Source organism: Bufo bufo, chromosome 1, assembly GCF_905171765.1.
Source record: "Bufo bufo chromosome 1, aBufBuf1.1, whole genome shotgun sequence".
NCBI lineage: Eukaryota > Metazoa > Chordata > Amphibia > Anura > Bufonidae > Bufo > Bufo bufo.
The window spans coordinates 20,649,166-20,664,743 of record NC_053389.1 but is presented as its reverse complement, the minus strand read 5'-3'; the positions used below and the strand labels follow the sequence as shown (position 1 = coordinate 20,664,743).

General features: G+C 44.6%; 2 protein-coding genes across 2 annotated transcripts in view; both read right to left on the bottom strand.

Moving 5' to 3' along the window:
• The window catches only part of LOC120992210 (B-cell receptor CD22-like), a 371,322-nt gene that overhangs the window by 329,126 nt on the left and 26,618 nt on the right, over window positions 1-15,578 (bottom strand). The window lies entirely within an intron of this gene.
• The window catches only part of LOC120992223 (B-cell receptor CD22-like), a 131,088-nt gene that overhangs the window by 90,531 nt on the left and 24,979 nt on the right, over window positions 1-15,578 (bottom strand). Inside the window, exon 6 of the mRNA XM_040421061.1 lies at window positions 6,738-6,995. Coding sequence (XP_040276995.1) covers window positions 6,738-6,995 — 258 coding nt within the window. The remainder of the gene's footprint in view (window positions 1-6,737; window positions 6,996-15,578) is intronic.

Genomic DNA, 15,578 nt, shown 5'->3' with positions numbered 1-15,578 from the left:
AAGTCCTTGCCTAGTACAAATTCCACTTCCAGTGTCTCACATTTTAACAGCTCCCATTGCACAGAGCCATAGTCCGTCACAAAGGTCAGTGACACCGTAGTTTTGGTCTCTGGCCCCCTTGTTACAAAGTCCAGAATTCCAGGCAGGACCCGAGACACTTGCTGGCGGGAGTCTAGACTGACCCCCAGCGGGATTCCGCCGATCACTAATTCGCAGGATTTCTCCCACGGGCTATACCATTTTGCAGCCATTTCCACTGCTCAGTCTCTTGTACTGGGCTTCTGGCCCTTTAAATCCTGCACGGTTTGCACCACAGAAAAAAAAAAAGTCCAGTTTAACACCAGCAGTCTCTGCTCTGCAAACTAGCAGGCTTCCAGCACTTTTACTTATCAGCAGGGACACCTGCCCGCATCCTCCACCAATTGTGGGGGGTTAGCTCTTCTCCGGGGGTGATTCACACAAATATCGTCGCCAGACACCAAGTTTCTGGTCCAAACATCACTTTATTTGGCTCCTCAGCAATCCAAACATAAATGGTACAAAATAAACACCTGCCCGGCTGGGCTCTAACTAAACATATAATATCCTGACTCACCTAGGTCCCAGTTCACACCCTGTGAACTCATGCGGCTTTGTCAGCCAATGTCCCACAGCCTCCTGGCTGTACAGAGCACAGTACGCCCACTGTCTCCAGGTCAGTATTTCTTGTGGGGGATTGGGGCTTAGTAGTCCGCCTGACTATGGCCCTGCGACCCTCCCAGGCGTCACTGCGTCCCCCAACTCCAGGCTATCTCCCAGCCTTGTGGTCCCTCAGCCTTGTCCAGCTGAGACCACACAGACAGAGCCTCCAGGCCTCTGTCCACAGGTAACACACTCCCCCCTTTCTGACACTCTGGGAGGTGCCTTATCCCAGGCTGATTACCTCCAGCTTGTCTCACCTGTGGTGGAACAGGGGTGTGGACCACACTATCCACCCCTTCCTTGCCTCTAACCTGAGTGAGACCTGTCACTGTCTCACACCCCAGTAAGCAAAAAGCTGTATTTGTGGCCTAAATGTGACACTCACTTATGCACCTATAATCCTAGATGTGCACTATATGAAGCAGATGGTTTTTTTTCACCCCAGTATGCCCTAGTATGAGAAAATCGTATTTCTGGCCTAAATTTCACTGTCACTTATGCACGTCTAATCCCAGATATGCAGTATATCCGAGGGTTTTTTAACCCCAGTAAGCAAAAAGCTGTATTTAGCAGGCATGGCTGTGATGGCCTTTTGAGGCAAGTAGTATGACTGAACCCAAACTTTTACGTAAATGTTCGGGTTCGGGTCCGGGTGCCGAAAAACCTAAAGTTCGGTACGAACCCGAACTTTACAGTTCGGGTTCGCTCAACTCTACTAGGAAAGACATCATTGTGCTTAAAAAATGATTTACAAGTTCAGGGAAAGATTAGTCAAGGTGTAGGGAAAGTATAGGGAGGCATAATTTACGCTATAAAAGAACAGGGTGCAATATAAGCGATTCTATTACACCTTGCTGCTATTATTGGGGATCCAAATAGTTTTTAGATTGTTTGCACTATATGATACATCACTAATTCCAGCAAACCTTGCTTGTGATTGGGGTGCAAGTTCTGTGATACAGCCATTTATGGGGTGTATTAATAGGAAAGATACGTACGCCTTTCTGCGTTGATTTTACATTGTTTTATTTAGATTTTTTTGTGGTGTAGAAATAGGAAAAAAAAGTATAAAATATATGTCATCACTGCTGTTCAACAGTGAAGTTACATTGTACTACATCCATTTACGTGGTGTAGAAAAAAGAATATACGTATGTCCCATTAGCTGTTCTGCAGTGAATTGTGATCGTTATACAGATGTAGCAGGGTTAGCACACATGCTTTATGAGACATGTTATGTAAACGAAATGCAACTAAATGCGTTAAGCATTTTAATGGCTTTTGTTTCAAGATAACGCGATGAGTCAAGAAATTTTAGTTAAAGGTGTGTGTGTTACCCCTGCTACATCTGTATTCCTTTTTTTGGGGTGTAGAAATAGGAAAAAGAATACATCTTTATCAGAAAAAAATAAAATAAATATATATATATCTTAATTGCCGTTCAGCAGTGAAGTAACATTGTACTACAGCCTTTTTTGGGGGGGTATTATTTTAATTTTATTATTTTATTATATAGTATGTCAGACAGACAGGTGACTGATCCGTCAAAGTGAATTGACAGTGGCCAAAATGTTTCTGTCACCTGCAGCAGAAGAAGGGGGGTGGGTTGCAGCAGATGTCCCAGCAAGAGGCCTGAGCTCCAGGTGTCATCAAGCGGTCGTGCCTTGACCAGCATCCCAGCGGTGCTTGAATGGTTGACTCCGTCTTCGACTTCGTCGCAAGTGACATCAGACACTCCCAGCCAAGAGTCGTGGGTTCCCCTGACACGACACTTAGTTGGCATGGCCCTGTCCTGAACCTTCCTCTGTCAATTTCAGTTCCCTCAGCATGGGAAGTATTATATGCCGTAGGTAGACGAGGTACTAGAGGACATTCAGCAGCTACTGCAAAGCCAAGATCTGGAGGAGACATCCGCCGCTTTCTCCGGTAGGCGGGCAAGTAGTGATGAGGAGAGTCGCGTGGGAGAAGGTGTTGCGATCGGTCAGGCTCCTTTCCCTGAGACTATTGAGGGGGATATTAGTGACATGCAGACAGTAGAGGATGATGATGATGATGTAGCCGATCACATTCGGGAGCCGGGAGAATTAGGGGCTTCATTATCATCATCATTAGGAGAAGAGGGTGGCAGCTTGTGCGTTAGGCAGTGGCTGAGCCAACAGGGTGGCAGTGTGACTGTGAGTCAGCAGAGTGGAAGCAGTGGGAGGTCGGGAGCCAAACGTGCCCGGTGTATACCACCTGCTCTGCAGGAGACTACCCTCTCAGAAAGTAGCGGTGCTTGGGTTCATGGAGGCAGCGGTAGCAGGCAGTCAGCATGGAGTGTTGGGGCGAAAATGGCATACTCGACAGTATGGCAATGTTTTGTTAGGCCACCGGAGCTGTCTGTCCTTCCCATCATCTGCTTTGTTCCAGCCAATCGCAGCGCACGCAGGGGACGCAGCGCACGCCAAACACTACCTCACCTCGGAGGAGACCGGTGCTGACCAGTTCAGCACCGGTCACCTCCTCCTGACCTCCCCCTGACCCGCCCCCGCTGCTGTATACATTGACCGGCCAATCGCAGGGCTTGAAGCATGGATGCCTGCCGGTAAGAGCAGCTATGGTGTCCTGTTTCCCCCACGATAGTGCCCCAGCGCCCGGCGGACCTTGTAACGTACATGTACGTCACTGGTCTTTAAATCCTGTCCAGATATGACGTACATGTACGTCACGGGTCCTGAGGACCCTTCGATTTTCCTTTTTTGCGCTTTCATTTTTCACTCCCCATCTTATGAGGGCTAATTTTTTGCAGGACATGTTGTACTTTCTAATGGCACCATTTACAGTTGCATACCATGTAATAGGTAGCGGAAAAATAAATCCAAATGGGGTAGAATTGGGAAAAAAATGCAATTCTGAAAAAGGTTTTTATTTTTATTTTATTTTACACTATGCGGTAAAATTGACCTGTTATCTTCATTCTCCAGGTCAGTACGGTTACAACAATACCACACTTTTATAATTTTTCTCGCATTCTAATACTTAAATTTTTTTTTAATCTTTAAGGGGAAAAAAAAATTATAACCATATTCTGACCCCTATAACTTTTTGTGCATGGGTCTGTGTGAGGGCTAATTTTTAGCGTGACGATCTGTTCTTTTCAGTGATACCAATTCGAAGTGTGTTTGACTTTTTGATCACTTTTTATGAAAAAAAATTGCGTAGTTGAAGTGACAAAAAATGGCAAATTGGCTGTTTTTATTTTTTTTTCGTTACGCCATTAATAATGTTATATTTTAATTGTATGGGCATTTTCGCACGCGGAGATGCCCATGATGTTTTTTTTTTTTATTGGTTAAGTATTTTTATTTTAAGGAAAAGGGGGTGATTTGAACTTTTAGGTTTTTTCATTTTTAGTTTTTTTCTTGTTGGATTTGAGAGATTCGTGGACTCGAATCCTGACCTAATTTATTCAAATTCGAATCCTACGAATCCCGATATCCGCCGTCATGCCGCACAGCGCGGTGGACGGGTGTATCAACAGAGGGAGGAGGGGCTGGGGGCTGGCATCTGGATTAGGAATGACAGCGGGGACCGGTGCAGTCCCTGTATTCTAATGCACCGGCCCCGCTCACTGTAGTATAATCTTATTTAACCTGCACTTTATGAAGGAAGCAGGCGGCACGGGCGCGTGACGTAGTGAGTGACGCGCCGCCCGCCCGTCCTCCCGGCCTGCCTCCTCTTCCCTCTCTGCTACGGAACCTAATGTTGTAAGTAATACAGATGGATTACACATAATTATTATATCTTAAAGGGGTTGTCCAGGATCAAAGTTTTTTTTTTTTTTAAGTGTACTCACTGTTAACAGATGATTCTAGGTCCCCCACATATGTTTTAAGGTATTTTCGCCCTTTCTACACGGCTCCGACGATCCCCCACGCACTGTTTTCATCTCTGTGTATTTTTGTCTAACTTCCTGCCGCTCTGCACTGTGGGTCCCAGCGCAGCGCGGCATTACGTGCTTTTTAGATGACTCTCCTCTCCGCCATGACCCCGCCCCCTCATTGTTATTCCGCCTCCTGCCACACATCGCCATGTCCTCCATGCATCCGGCCCCCTTGGATCATATTCAGCCTCCTGCCGCACATTCCCCCCCCCCCCTAAACGCCTCCTGGCTCAGTCCTCAGAGTATTGCTTCTATCTCCAGCCTGCCGCCTCCTTTGCCTGCATTGGAGGCATTTACTATGCTAATTAGCATAGTTCCCTTGCCTCCTTCATTGTGAACAACACGCCCTGCCCGGTGACGTCACTACAGTGAGCGGGGCCGGTGCATTAGAATACAGGGACTGCACCAGTCCCTGCTGTCATTCCTAATCCAGATGCCGGCCCCCAGCCCCTGTATTAGGGGTCATTCACACTGCAGATACACTGTTATGGGAAGGATCTGTGGATGGCACATAGCATAAGATGCTATATATATATATGTCATCCACAGATCCCCCATAACAGTGCCATCCAGAGATCCCCCATAACAGTGCCATCCACAGATCCCCCATAACAGTGCCATCCACAGATCCCCCATAACAGTGCCATCCACAGATCCCCCATAACAGTGCCATCCACAGATCACCCCCCCATAACAGTGCCATCCACAGATCTCCCCCATAGCAGTGTCGTCCACAGTTCCCCCCCATAAGTGTTTGGATCACTTTGTTTCTTACACCATTCACACAATTCTTATGTACAGGATTCGTAGGATTCGAGATTCCAAAGATTCGATAGATTTGAGAACCTTTTCGGATTCAGATTTTAAAAAAATTGGATTTGTCCCACCTCTAGTCCATAGTGTTTATTGATGGTTAAATAGTCATCGTTGAACACTTCATTTGGAATATAACAATACGGAATATAACAATGCAATGCTGCCACCTAGTGGCCTGTAATGTTATATTCCCGAAATAGGCACCGAAACCTCAAGCAGTATTTCAGAGAAGTAACAGGTCCCCCAAATTCAGCCGGGGAACGCCGTTACCGGACCGGAAAAGGGTGACTTCCGGTCCCGGACTGATCAGATGCCGTGGTCACATTTGAACACGGCATCTGAAGGGTAAGATGTATGCGGGTCAGCCTTATTGCTGATCGCATACATGTGCCACGGGTCTCTGCTATTTAACTTCCGCTGTACATATACAGCAGAGGTCCTTAAGGGGTTAATTGCTAATAATAATGTAATCCTTGTATTTATTACTGGTCCTTTACACTGTGAATTCCTATTAGTGTTATGTAACTGTTATGTTCATGCATTATGCCTGTTCACCAGCAGGTGGCAGTATTGACAGCAGAGCTATCTTTTGATAGAATGGAACTCACCATTACATTCTTCCCCTTTGGGGCAGAAGTGGGACAGTCCTGATTCCTACCAAAGGGAGGGGTTGCAGTTCTAGTTTATTCCAGTCTAAGCTAAGCTAGCGTTGGAGACAGATCTGTGGAAGATGTAACAGTAAGTTCCCCTGCTGCAGCAGGAGTCTCTCCAGAGGGAAGTCACTCATAGAGCACCCTGACTCCTTGCAGAATTTACCTACTGAGTGTCAGGAGGCACCCCAATCCAAGAATACCAGAACTGACCAAAAGTCCAATAACCACAACCAAGCCGAGTTCAGCACAGCAGAGAGAGAAAGTAGAGTTATCAAATTTGCCTGCCAGTTTATGCCAAAGCCTGCTGGAACCAAGAGAAAGCCTGAATATTTTTGGGATGAAAGTTTATGCAAGTAAAGCTGTTGAACTTTATCAAGGTATGGACTCGATTTATTCTCCATCTCCTACCTCAACTATTGCCCTTTATTGCTTCGCAGCCAAACCCTAGGGATCGGCTGTATTCAGGTAGGAACACTGTGATACACAAAAAACTATTAGGGCCGCACTATGTCACTCGGCATTCCTACAGAACTGGGACACAATCGCATGGGGCACAATTGCATATGCATACATTTTACAGGTACCTGGTTGTTTACAGGTATTAGGCTGTATACATACATAGTACAGGTATCTGGTTGTATATAGGTGAAGGGTTGTATACATACATTGTACAGATATCTCTGTCGGGGCTGATTCTCCTCTACCCAAATGATTTCTTGCAGCACAGGAATAGGGTTCCATGTCCCTGGTCACATTCCTTACTGTGATCTCCCGTCCTGTGTCTGGTAATTTGGATTTCCCTTTGTACCATTCATAATTATATATAGCAGGATTGGAGAAGCTGTTACATTGCAACTTCATATCACTTCCTTCCATCACTTCATCTATACTGATGACAGCGACAGTCACATTTTTTGGTGCATCTGTGAAAGAAAATATAAATTGATTTATTTATTGACATTTATTGCCAAAGCCTAACCTCATCAGAATATCTTTATATAATACGGTAGTTGTGCTGTAAGCTCCCCCTAGTGGTGGCTATAGGCAGATAATATTCTAGAATTTGGAAATGTCAGCTGTCATGTGGGTGTACATGAGGGATTTCACTATTTCTGCCCATTATGTGACTATAGCCTTTAGCATTTTTCCCTCTGTAGTGTGTCTAATTTTTTTCTGGGCTGGTGGGTTAAAACTAGCTTCTTTCATGTACAGATGTAGTAGAGTTAACACTCATGCTTTATGATATGTGCTATCTAAACTAAATGCGTTAAGCAAACACCTTCAATTGCTTTTCAATGGCATTTGTCTCAAGATATCGCGATGAGTTAAGAAATTTGAGTTAAGAGCTTGAGTGCTAACCCTGCTACATCTGTATACCCATACACATGTACAGTGTTATGTTTGGAGAGATGTCGAGAGCCGGCTGCACTCCCCAGAGCTACAAGGAGAACTGTGGCTCCCTAAAACAGCTGATCGGCGAGGGTGCCTGATGTCAGACCCTCTCCTGAGGATTGGTCATCATTATCATTTAATGGATAACCCCTTTAAAACTCAGATTTTTGATGATGATCACGAATATTCGAATTTCGAATTTTTATCGCGAATATAGGTACTTCGAAAATTCACGAATATTTCGAATATAGTGATATATATTCGTAATTTTGAATATTCGATTATTATTTTTTTTTTATATTAGATTTTTTTTTTTTAATCAGTACACATGATCCCCCCCTGCTTCTAGCTTGTGGGCCAATAAGAAGGCTGCAATATACTTGACTTTAGGAGTAGTGTTGTTTGCGAATTTTGCTCTATATTCTTTTTTTTTTTCCGAATATTCGCTATATTACTATATATTCTTGTTTTAGCAATATATAGCGAATATTCGAAAAAAATGAATATAGAGCAACTTAGCTAATATAGTGCTAAGATCTTTTTTTTTATATTATTCAATCTGAACTTCAGATGAGAAAAAAATTACAACTATTAGACAAAGAAGAATATAGCACTATATTAGCTAAATTGCTCTATATTCGTTTTTTTCGAATATTCGCTATATTGCTACATATTCTTGTTTTAGAATATTACGAATATTCAAAAAAACGAAGTTATAGCAATATAGCGAATATTTGAAAAAAAAACGAATATAGATCAATTTAGCTAATATAGTGCTATAATATTCTTTGTCTAAAAGTTGAAAAATTTGCAATAAAAATTAGAAAATTTGAATCCGAAAATTTGCATATTACACGATCATTACCTTGCCGATTTTTTGAGTAAAAAAAATCGCAGAATATAACGAATATTAGAATTTGCGAATATTCGACGAATATTCTACGAAATATTCGCGAAATATCGCTAATCCGAAAATGACCCCTGCTGCTCATCACTACTCAGTATGTCAGTGACTGACAGCTATTTCTATACACTCACAGAGAATGCTATCAATAACTGATAAGTCAGTCTTAACTATAGTCAGAAAGAGCAGAAGTTTAAATGTATACATCACAAGTTTCATTGGATTATTTTCCACAAAACTATGTATTTGAGATGACCACATTTCTTGAAATTTGATTTGGGTACAAATTAATTTGACTCAGATCTAAAGTACTCCTATTGACCTGAAAAATTGGTATGTGACACTCTGAGGACTACTTTTTTTCTAGTTTTTCTCTTTTTTAACGTAAAGACAGCAATAGTCAATAATCTCAGAATGACAGAGACATATATAGTTATGGGTAAACATACGGCTGAGTGTCACGAGGGTGTCAAGAACCACGCCTGACTCCGTTATACCCGGGGTCAGGAAGTCGCAGCGGTTGGCTGCGCGCTCTATGTAAGATAGGGCTGTTTCCTTATGGTAGCTTTCTGGGTTTGCTTTGCAACCCTTTTTGGCTCACTCAGGGATCCGTAGCTCCTTCTCCTCAGCTGTTCCTTGTCCAGCACTCCCAACCTCCTTATATTCCCCTCTCACACTTCTCTGGTTGCCAGATATAGAGCTTCCTGCCTGGACTTCTATACTGACCCTCTGGAGCTGTGTTGCTACGTTCTCTGGTTGTTGGTCCAGAACGTTACCCTCCGGATCCCTGTTGGACCTTTGTGGTCGCCCACCTGGGTGTATGTGTTTGTCTGTATTGTCTGTCCTCTCCCTGGTGTTTCCCTCTTAGTGTCAGTGGTGCGGACTAGCGATCCCACCGGTCCGTTCACTATCTAGGGCTCATTTTAGGGAAAGCCAGGGTTTAGGCACGTGATCGCCGCACGGGTGAGGAACCCGTTTAGGGACGTCAGGGCAGTCAGGTGCCAGCCGCAAGGTGAGTCAGGGGTCACCACCTTTCCCTCTCCCTTGGGCAGGGCTTTCCCTTTTCCCTCCCTGTGCATGACGCCGGTCATTACACTGAGGTTGAGTTCACACTGCAGTTATTTGGTCAGTTATTTCTATCAGTTATTGAGAGTTAAAACCTGTAGTGAAGCCTTCTCAGAGATCAGGTATAAGGGAAAGATCTGCACCTGGTCTGTGATTTTGACCCACACCTGATTTTGGCTTACTATAACTGATCAAAGTACTGAAGTGTGAATTCGGCCTTACTGTGTTGGGATCCGACTGGTTTCCCATAGCTTCTATTATGACGGCTCAAAACGGAACGCCTCTTAACCCCTTAGGGACGCATGACGTACCGGTATGGCATGTTTCCCGAGTCCTTAAGGACCCATGACGTACCGGTACGTCATGAGTTTAAAATGAGACTGCGGCGCTGCGGGGGTTAATCCGAACGGGATGCCGGCTGAAATCATTCAGCCGTCATCCTGTCGCAACGCCGGGGGGGGGTCATGTGACCCCCCCCCGTATCGGCGATCGCAGCAAACCGCAGGTCAATTCAGACCTGCGGTTTGCTGCGCTTTCTTCCGATTCTGATCCCCGCGGTCTCTGACCGCGGGGATCAAACTTTAAAATGCCCCAAATAAAGTTTTATTAACCCCCCCTGCACCCCTGAATGATTTTATGTGGGCGGGTGGTGCAGGGGGGGTGTTGCAGGCGGTGCGGGAGGCGGGCGGTTCGGCAGGCGGGATCGCGATCCCCCGCCCGCCTCCCCTTGAAAATTCGTTGGTGAGCAGTGGTATACCAGGGTGTCAGCACATTGCTGACACCCTGGTATAAACGGCTGACATCGGTGATGCCGTACGGACCGCTGTATGGAAAAGGTTAACAGCTCAGGGAGCACCCTCCCTCTCCCATCGGGGGGCTGCTGTGCCTTTGCAGCCCCCCGATGGAGAGGGAGAGAGCCCCCAGACAGCCCCATCCTTACCCTTCCCCGTCTGCGAAGTTGTGGCTACAACTGAGAAGACGGGGAAGGTTCCCATGGCAACAGGACGCCTTCTCAGGCATCCTGCTGTCCATGGTTCTGAACAGATCTGTGCTAAAGGCATAGATCTGTCCAGACAAAGTGTAAGTAAAATACAGTACAGTACCCTATATAGTGTACTGTACTGTTTTATACAGACATCAGACCCACTGGATCTTCAAGAACCAAGTGGGTCTGGGTCAATTTTTTTTTTAAAAAAGTGAAAAAAGTTAAGATAAAAAAAAAAACATTTATCACTGAATAAAAAAAAATAAAAAAAATACACTACACATATTAGGTATCGCCGCGTCCGTAACGACCTGATCTATAAAACGGTCATGTTACTTTCCAGCACGGTGAACGCCGTAAAAATAAAAAAATAAAAACTATGAGAAAATTGAAATTTTTCCCACCTTACTTCCCAAAAAAGGTAATAAAAGTGATCAAAAAAGTCGCATGTACGCCAAAATAGTACCAATCAAACCGTCATCTCATCCCGCAAAAATCATACCCTACCCAAGATAATCGCCCAAAAACTGAAAAAAACTATTGCTCTTAGACTATGGAAACACTAAAACATGATTTTTTTTGTTTCAAAAATGAAATCATTGTGTAAAACTTACATAAATAAAAAAAATTGTATATATATTTAGGTATTGCCGCGTCCGTGACAACCTGCTTTATAAAATTACCACATGATCTAACCTGTCAGATGAAAAAAAAAAAGTGCCAAAAAAGCTATTTCTTGTTACCTTGCCGCACAAAAAGTGTAATATAGAGCAACCAAAAATCATATGTATCCTAAACTAGTACCACCAAAAAAACTGCCACTCTATCCCGTAGTTTCTAAAATGGGGTCACTTTTTTGGAGTTTCTACTCTAGAGGTGCATCAGGGGGGCTTCAAATGGACATGGTGTCAAAAAAAACCAGTCCAGCAAAATCTGCCTTCCAAAAACCGTATGGCATTCCTTTCCTTTTGCGCCCTGCCGTGTGCACGTACAGCAGTTTACGACCACATATGGGGTGTTTCTGTAAACTAAAGAATCAGGGCCATAAATAATGAGTTTTGTTTGGCTGTTAACCCTTGCTTTGTAACTGGAAAAAAATATTAAAATGGATAATCTGCCAAAAAAGTGAAATTTTGAAATTGTATCTCTATTTTCCATTAAATCTTGTGCAACACCTAAAGGGTTAACAAAGTTTGTAAAATCAGTTTTGAATACCTTGAGGGGTGGAGTTTCTTAGATGGGGTCAGTTTTATGGAGTTTCTACTCTAGGGGTGCATCAGGGGGGCTTCAAATGGGACATGGTGTCAAAAAACCAGTCCAGCAAAATCTTGCTTCCAAAAACCATACGCACCTTTCCCTCTACACCCTACTGTGTGCCCGTACAGTAGTTTACGGCCACATATGGGGTGTTTCTGTAAACGGCAGAGTCAGGGCAATAAAGATACAGTCTGGTTTGGCTGTTAACCCTTGCTTTGTTAGTGGAAAAAAAGGGTTAAAATGGAAAATTAGACAAAAAAATGAAATTCTCAAATTTCATCCCCATTTGCCAATAACTCTTGTGCAACACCTAAAGGGTTAACGAAGTTTGTAAAATCAGTTTTGAATACCTTGAGGGGTGTAGTTTATAGAATGGGGTCATTTTTGGGCGGTTTCTATCATGTATCATGTAAGATTTGCTTCTAAACTTCTAAGCCTTGTAACATCCCCAAAAAATAAAATATCATTCCCAAAATAATTCAAACATGAAGTAGACATATGGGGAATGTAAAGTCATCACAATTTTTGGGAGTATTACTATGTATTACAGAAGTAGAGAAACTGAAACTTTGAAATTTGCAAATTTTTCCAAATTTTTGGTAAATTATGTATTTTTTTTATGCAAAAAAAATTTTTTTTTTTACTCCATTTTACCAGTGTCATGAAGTACAATATGTGACGAAAAAACTATCTCAGAATGGCCTGGATAAATCAAAGTGTTTTAACCTCTTGCCGCTACGCTAACGCCGAAAGGCGTCATCGCGGCGGCTCCCTCAGGCTACGCTAACGCCGATTGGCGTCATCTCGCGTGAGCCGAGATTTCCTGTGAACGCGCACACACAGGCGCGCGCGCTCACAGGAACGGAAGGTAAGAGAGTTGATCTCCAGCCTGCCAGCGGCGATCGTTCGCTGGCAGGCTGGAGATGTGATTTTTTTAACCCCTAACAGGTATATTAGACGCTGTTTTGATAACAGCGTCTAATATACCTGCTACCTGGTCCTCTGGTGGTCCCCTTTGTTTGGATCGACCACCAGAGGACACAGGTCGCTCAGTAAAGTAGCACCAAGCACCACTACACTACACTACACCCCCCGTCACTTATTAACCCCTTATTAGCCCCTAATCACCCCATATAGACTCCCTGATCACCCCCCTGTCATTGATTACCCCCCTGTCATTGATCACACCCCTGTAAAGCTCCATTCAGATGTCCGCATGATTTTTACGGCTCCACTGATAGATGGATCAGATCCGCAAAACGCATACGGACGTCTGAATGGAGCCTTACAGGGGCGTGATCAATGACTGTGGTGATCACCCCATATAGACTCCCTGATCACCCCCCTGTCATTGATTACCCCCCTGTCATTGATAATCCCCTGTAAAGCTCCATTCAGACGTCCGCATGATTTTTACGGATTCACTGATAGATGGATCGGATCCGCAAAACGCATACGGACGTCTGAATGGAGCCTTACAGGGGGCGTGATCAATGACTGTGGTGATCACCCCATATAGACTCCCTGATCACCCCCCTGTCATTGATTACCCCCCTGTCATTGATCACCCCCCTGTAAAGCTCCATTCAGACGTCCGCATGATTTTTACGGATCCACTGATAGATGGATCGTATCCGCAAAACACATACAGGCGTCTCCCTGGAGCCTTCCAGGGGGGGTGATCACCCCATTTAGACTCCCTGATCACCCCCCTGTCATTGATCACCCCCCCTGTCATTGATCACCCCCCCTGTCATTGATCACCCCCCCTGTCAGGCTGCATTCAGATGTCCGTATGATTTTTACGGATCCACGGATACATGGATCGGATCCGCAAAACACATACGGACATCTGAATGGAGCCTTATAGGGGGTTGATCAATGACAGGGGGGTGATCACCCCATATAGACTCCCTGATCACCCCCCTGTCATTGATCACCCCCCCTGTCATTGATCACCCCCCTGTCATTTATTACCCCCCTGTCATTGATCACACCCCTGTAAAGCTCCATTCAGACGTCCGCATGATTTTTACGGATCCACTGATAGATGGATCGGATCCGCAAAACGCATACGGACGTCTGAATGGAGCCTTACAGGGGCGTGATCAATGACTGTGGTGATCACCCCATATAGACTCCCTGATCACCCCCCTGTCATTGTTTACCCCCCTGTCATTGATAACCCCCTGTAAAGCTCCATTCAGACGTCCGCATGATTTTTACGGATCCACTGATAGATGGATCGGATCCGCAAAACGCATACGGACGTCTGAATGGAGCCTTACAGGGGCGTGATCAATGACTGTGGTGATCACCCCATATAGACTCCCTGATCACCCCCCTGTCATTGTTTACCCCCCTGTCATTGATAACCCCCTGTAAAGCTCCATTCAGACGTCCGCATGTTTTTTACGGATCCACTGATAGATGGATCGGATCCGCAAAACGCATACGGACGTCTGAATGGAGCCTTACAGGGGCATGATCAATGACTGTGGTGATCACCCCATATAGACTCCCTGATCACCCCCCTGTCATTGTTCACCCCCCTGTCATTGATCACCCCCTGTAAAGCTCCATTCAGACGTCCGCATGATTTTTACGAATCCACTGATAGATGGATCGGATCCGCAAAACACATACAGGCGTCTCCCTGGAGCCTTCCAGGGTCGGTGATCACCCCATATAGACTCCCTGATCACCCCCCTGTCATTGATCACCCCCCCTGTCATTGATCACCCCCCCTGTCATTGATCACCCCCCCCCCCTGTCAGGCTGCATTCAGATGTCCGTATGATTTTTACGGATACACGGATACATGGATCGGATCCGCAAAACACATACGGACATCTGAATGGAGCCTTATAGGGGGGTGATCAATGACAGGGGGGTGATCACCCCATATAGACTCCCTGATCACCCCCCTGTCATTGATCACCCCCCTGTCATTGATCACCCCTCTGTAAGGCTCCATTCAGACATTTTTTTGGCCCAAGTTAGCGGAAATTATTATTTTTTTCTTACAAAGTCTCATATTCCACTAACTTGTGTCAAAAAATTAAATATCACATGAACTCACCATACCCCTCACGGAATCCAAATGCGTAAAAATTTTTAGACATTTATATTCCAGACTTCTCCTCACGCTTTAGGGCCCCTAGAATGCCAGGGCAGTATAAATACCCCACATGTGACCCCATTTCGGAAAGAAGACACCCCCAGGTATTCCGTGAGGGGCATATTTATTCCATGAAAGATTGAAATTTTTGTCCCAAGTTAGCGGAAAGGGAGACTTTGTGAGAAAAAAAAAATAAAAAATCAATTTCCGCTAACTTGCGCCAAAAAAAAAAAATTTCTATGAACTCGCCATGCCCCTCATTGAATACCTTGGGGTGTCTTCTTTCCAAAATGGGGTCACATGTGGGGTATTTATACTGCCCTGGCATTTTAGGGGCCCTAAAGCGTGAGAAGAAGTCTGGGATCCAAATGTCTAAAAATGCCCTCATAAAATGAATGTGGGCCCCTTTGCGCATCTAGGCTGCAAAAAAGTGTCACACATCTGGTATCGCTGTACTCAGGAGAAGTTGGGCAATGTGTTTTGGGGTGTCATTTTACATATACCCATTCTGGGTAAGATAAATATCTTGGTCAAATGCCAACTTTGTATAAAAAAATGGGAAAAGTTGTCTTTTGCCAAGATATTTCTCTCACCCAGCATGAGTATATGTAAAAAGACACCCCAAAACACATTGCCCAACTTCTCCTGAATACGGCGATACCACATGTGTGACACTTTTTTGCAGCCTAGGTGGGCAAAGGGGCCCACATTCCAAAGAGCACCTTTAGGATTTCACAGGTCATTTACCTACTTACCACACATTAGGGCCCCTGGAAAATGCC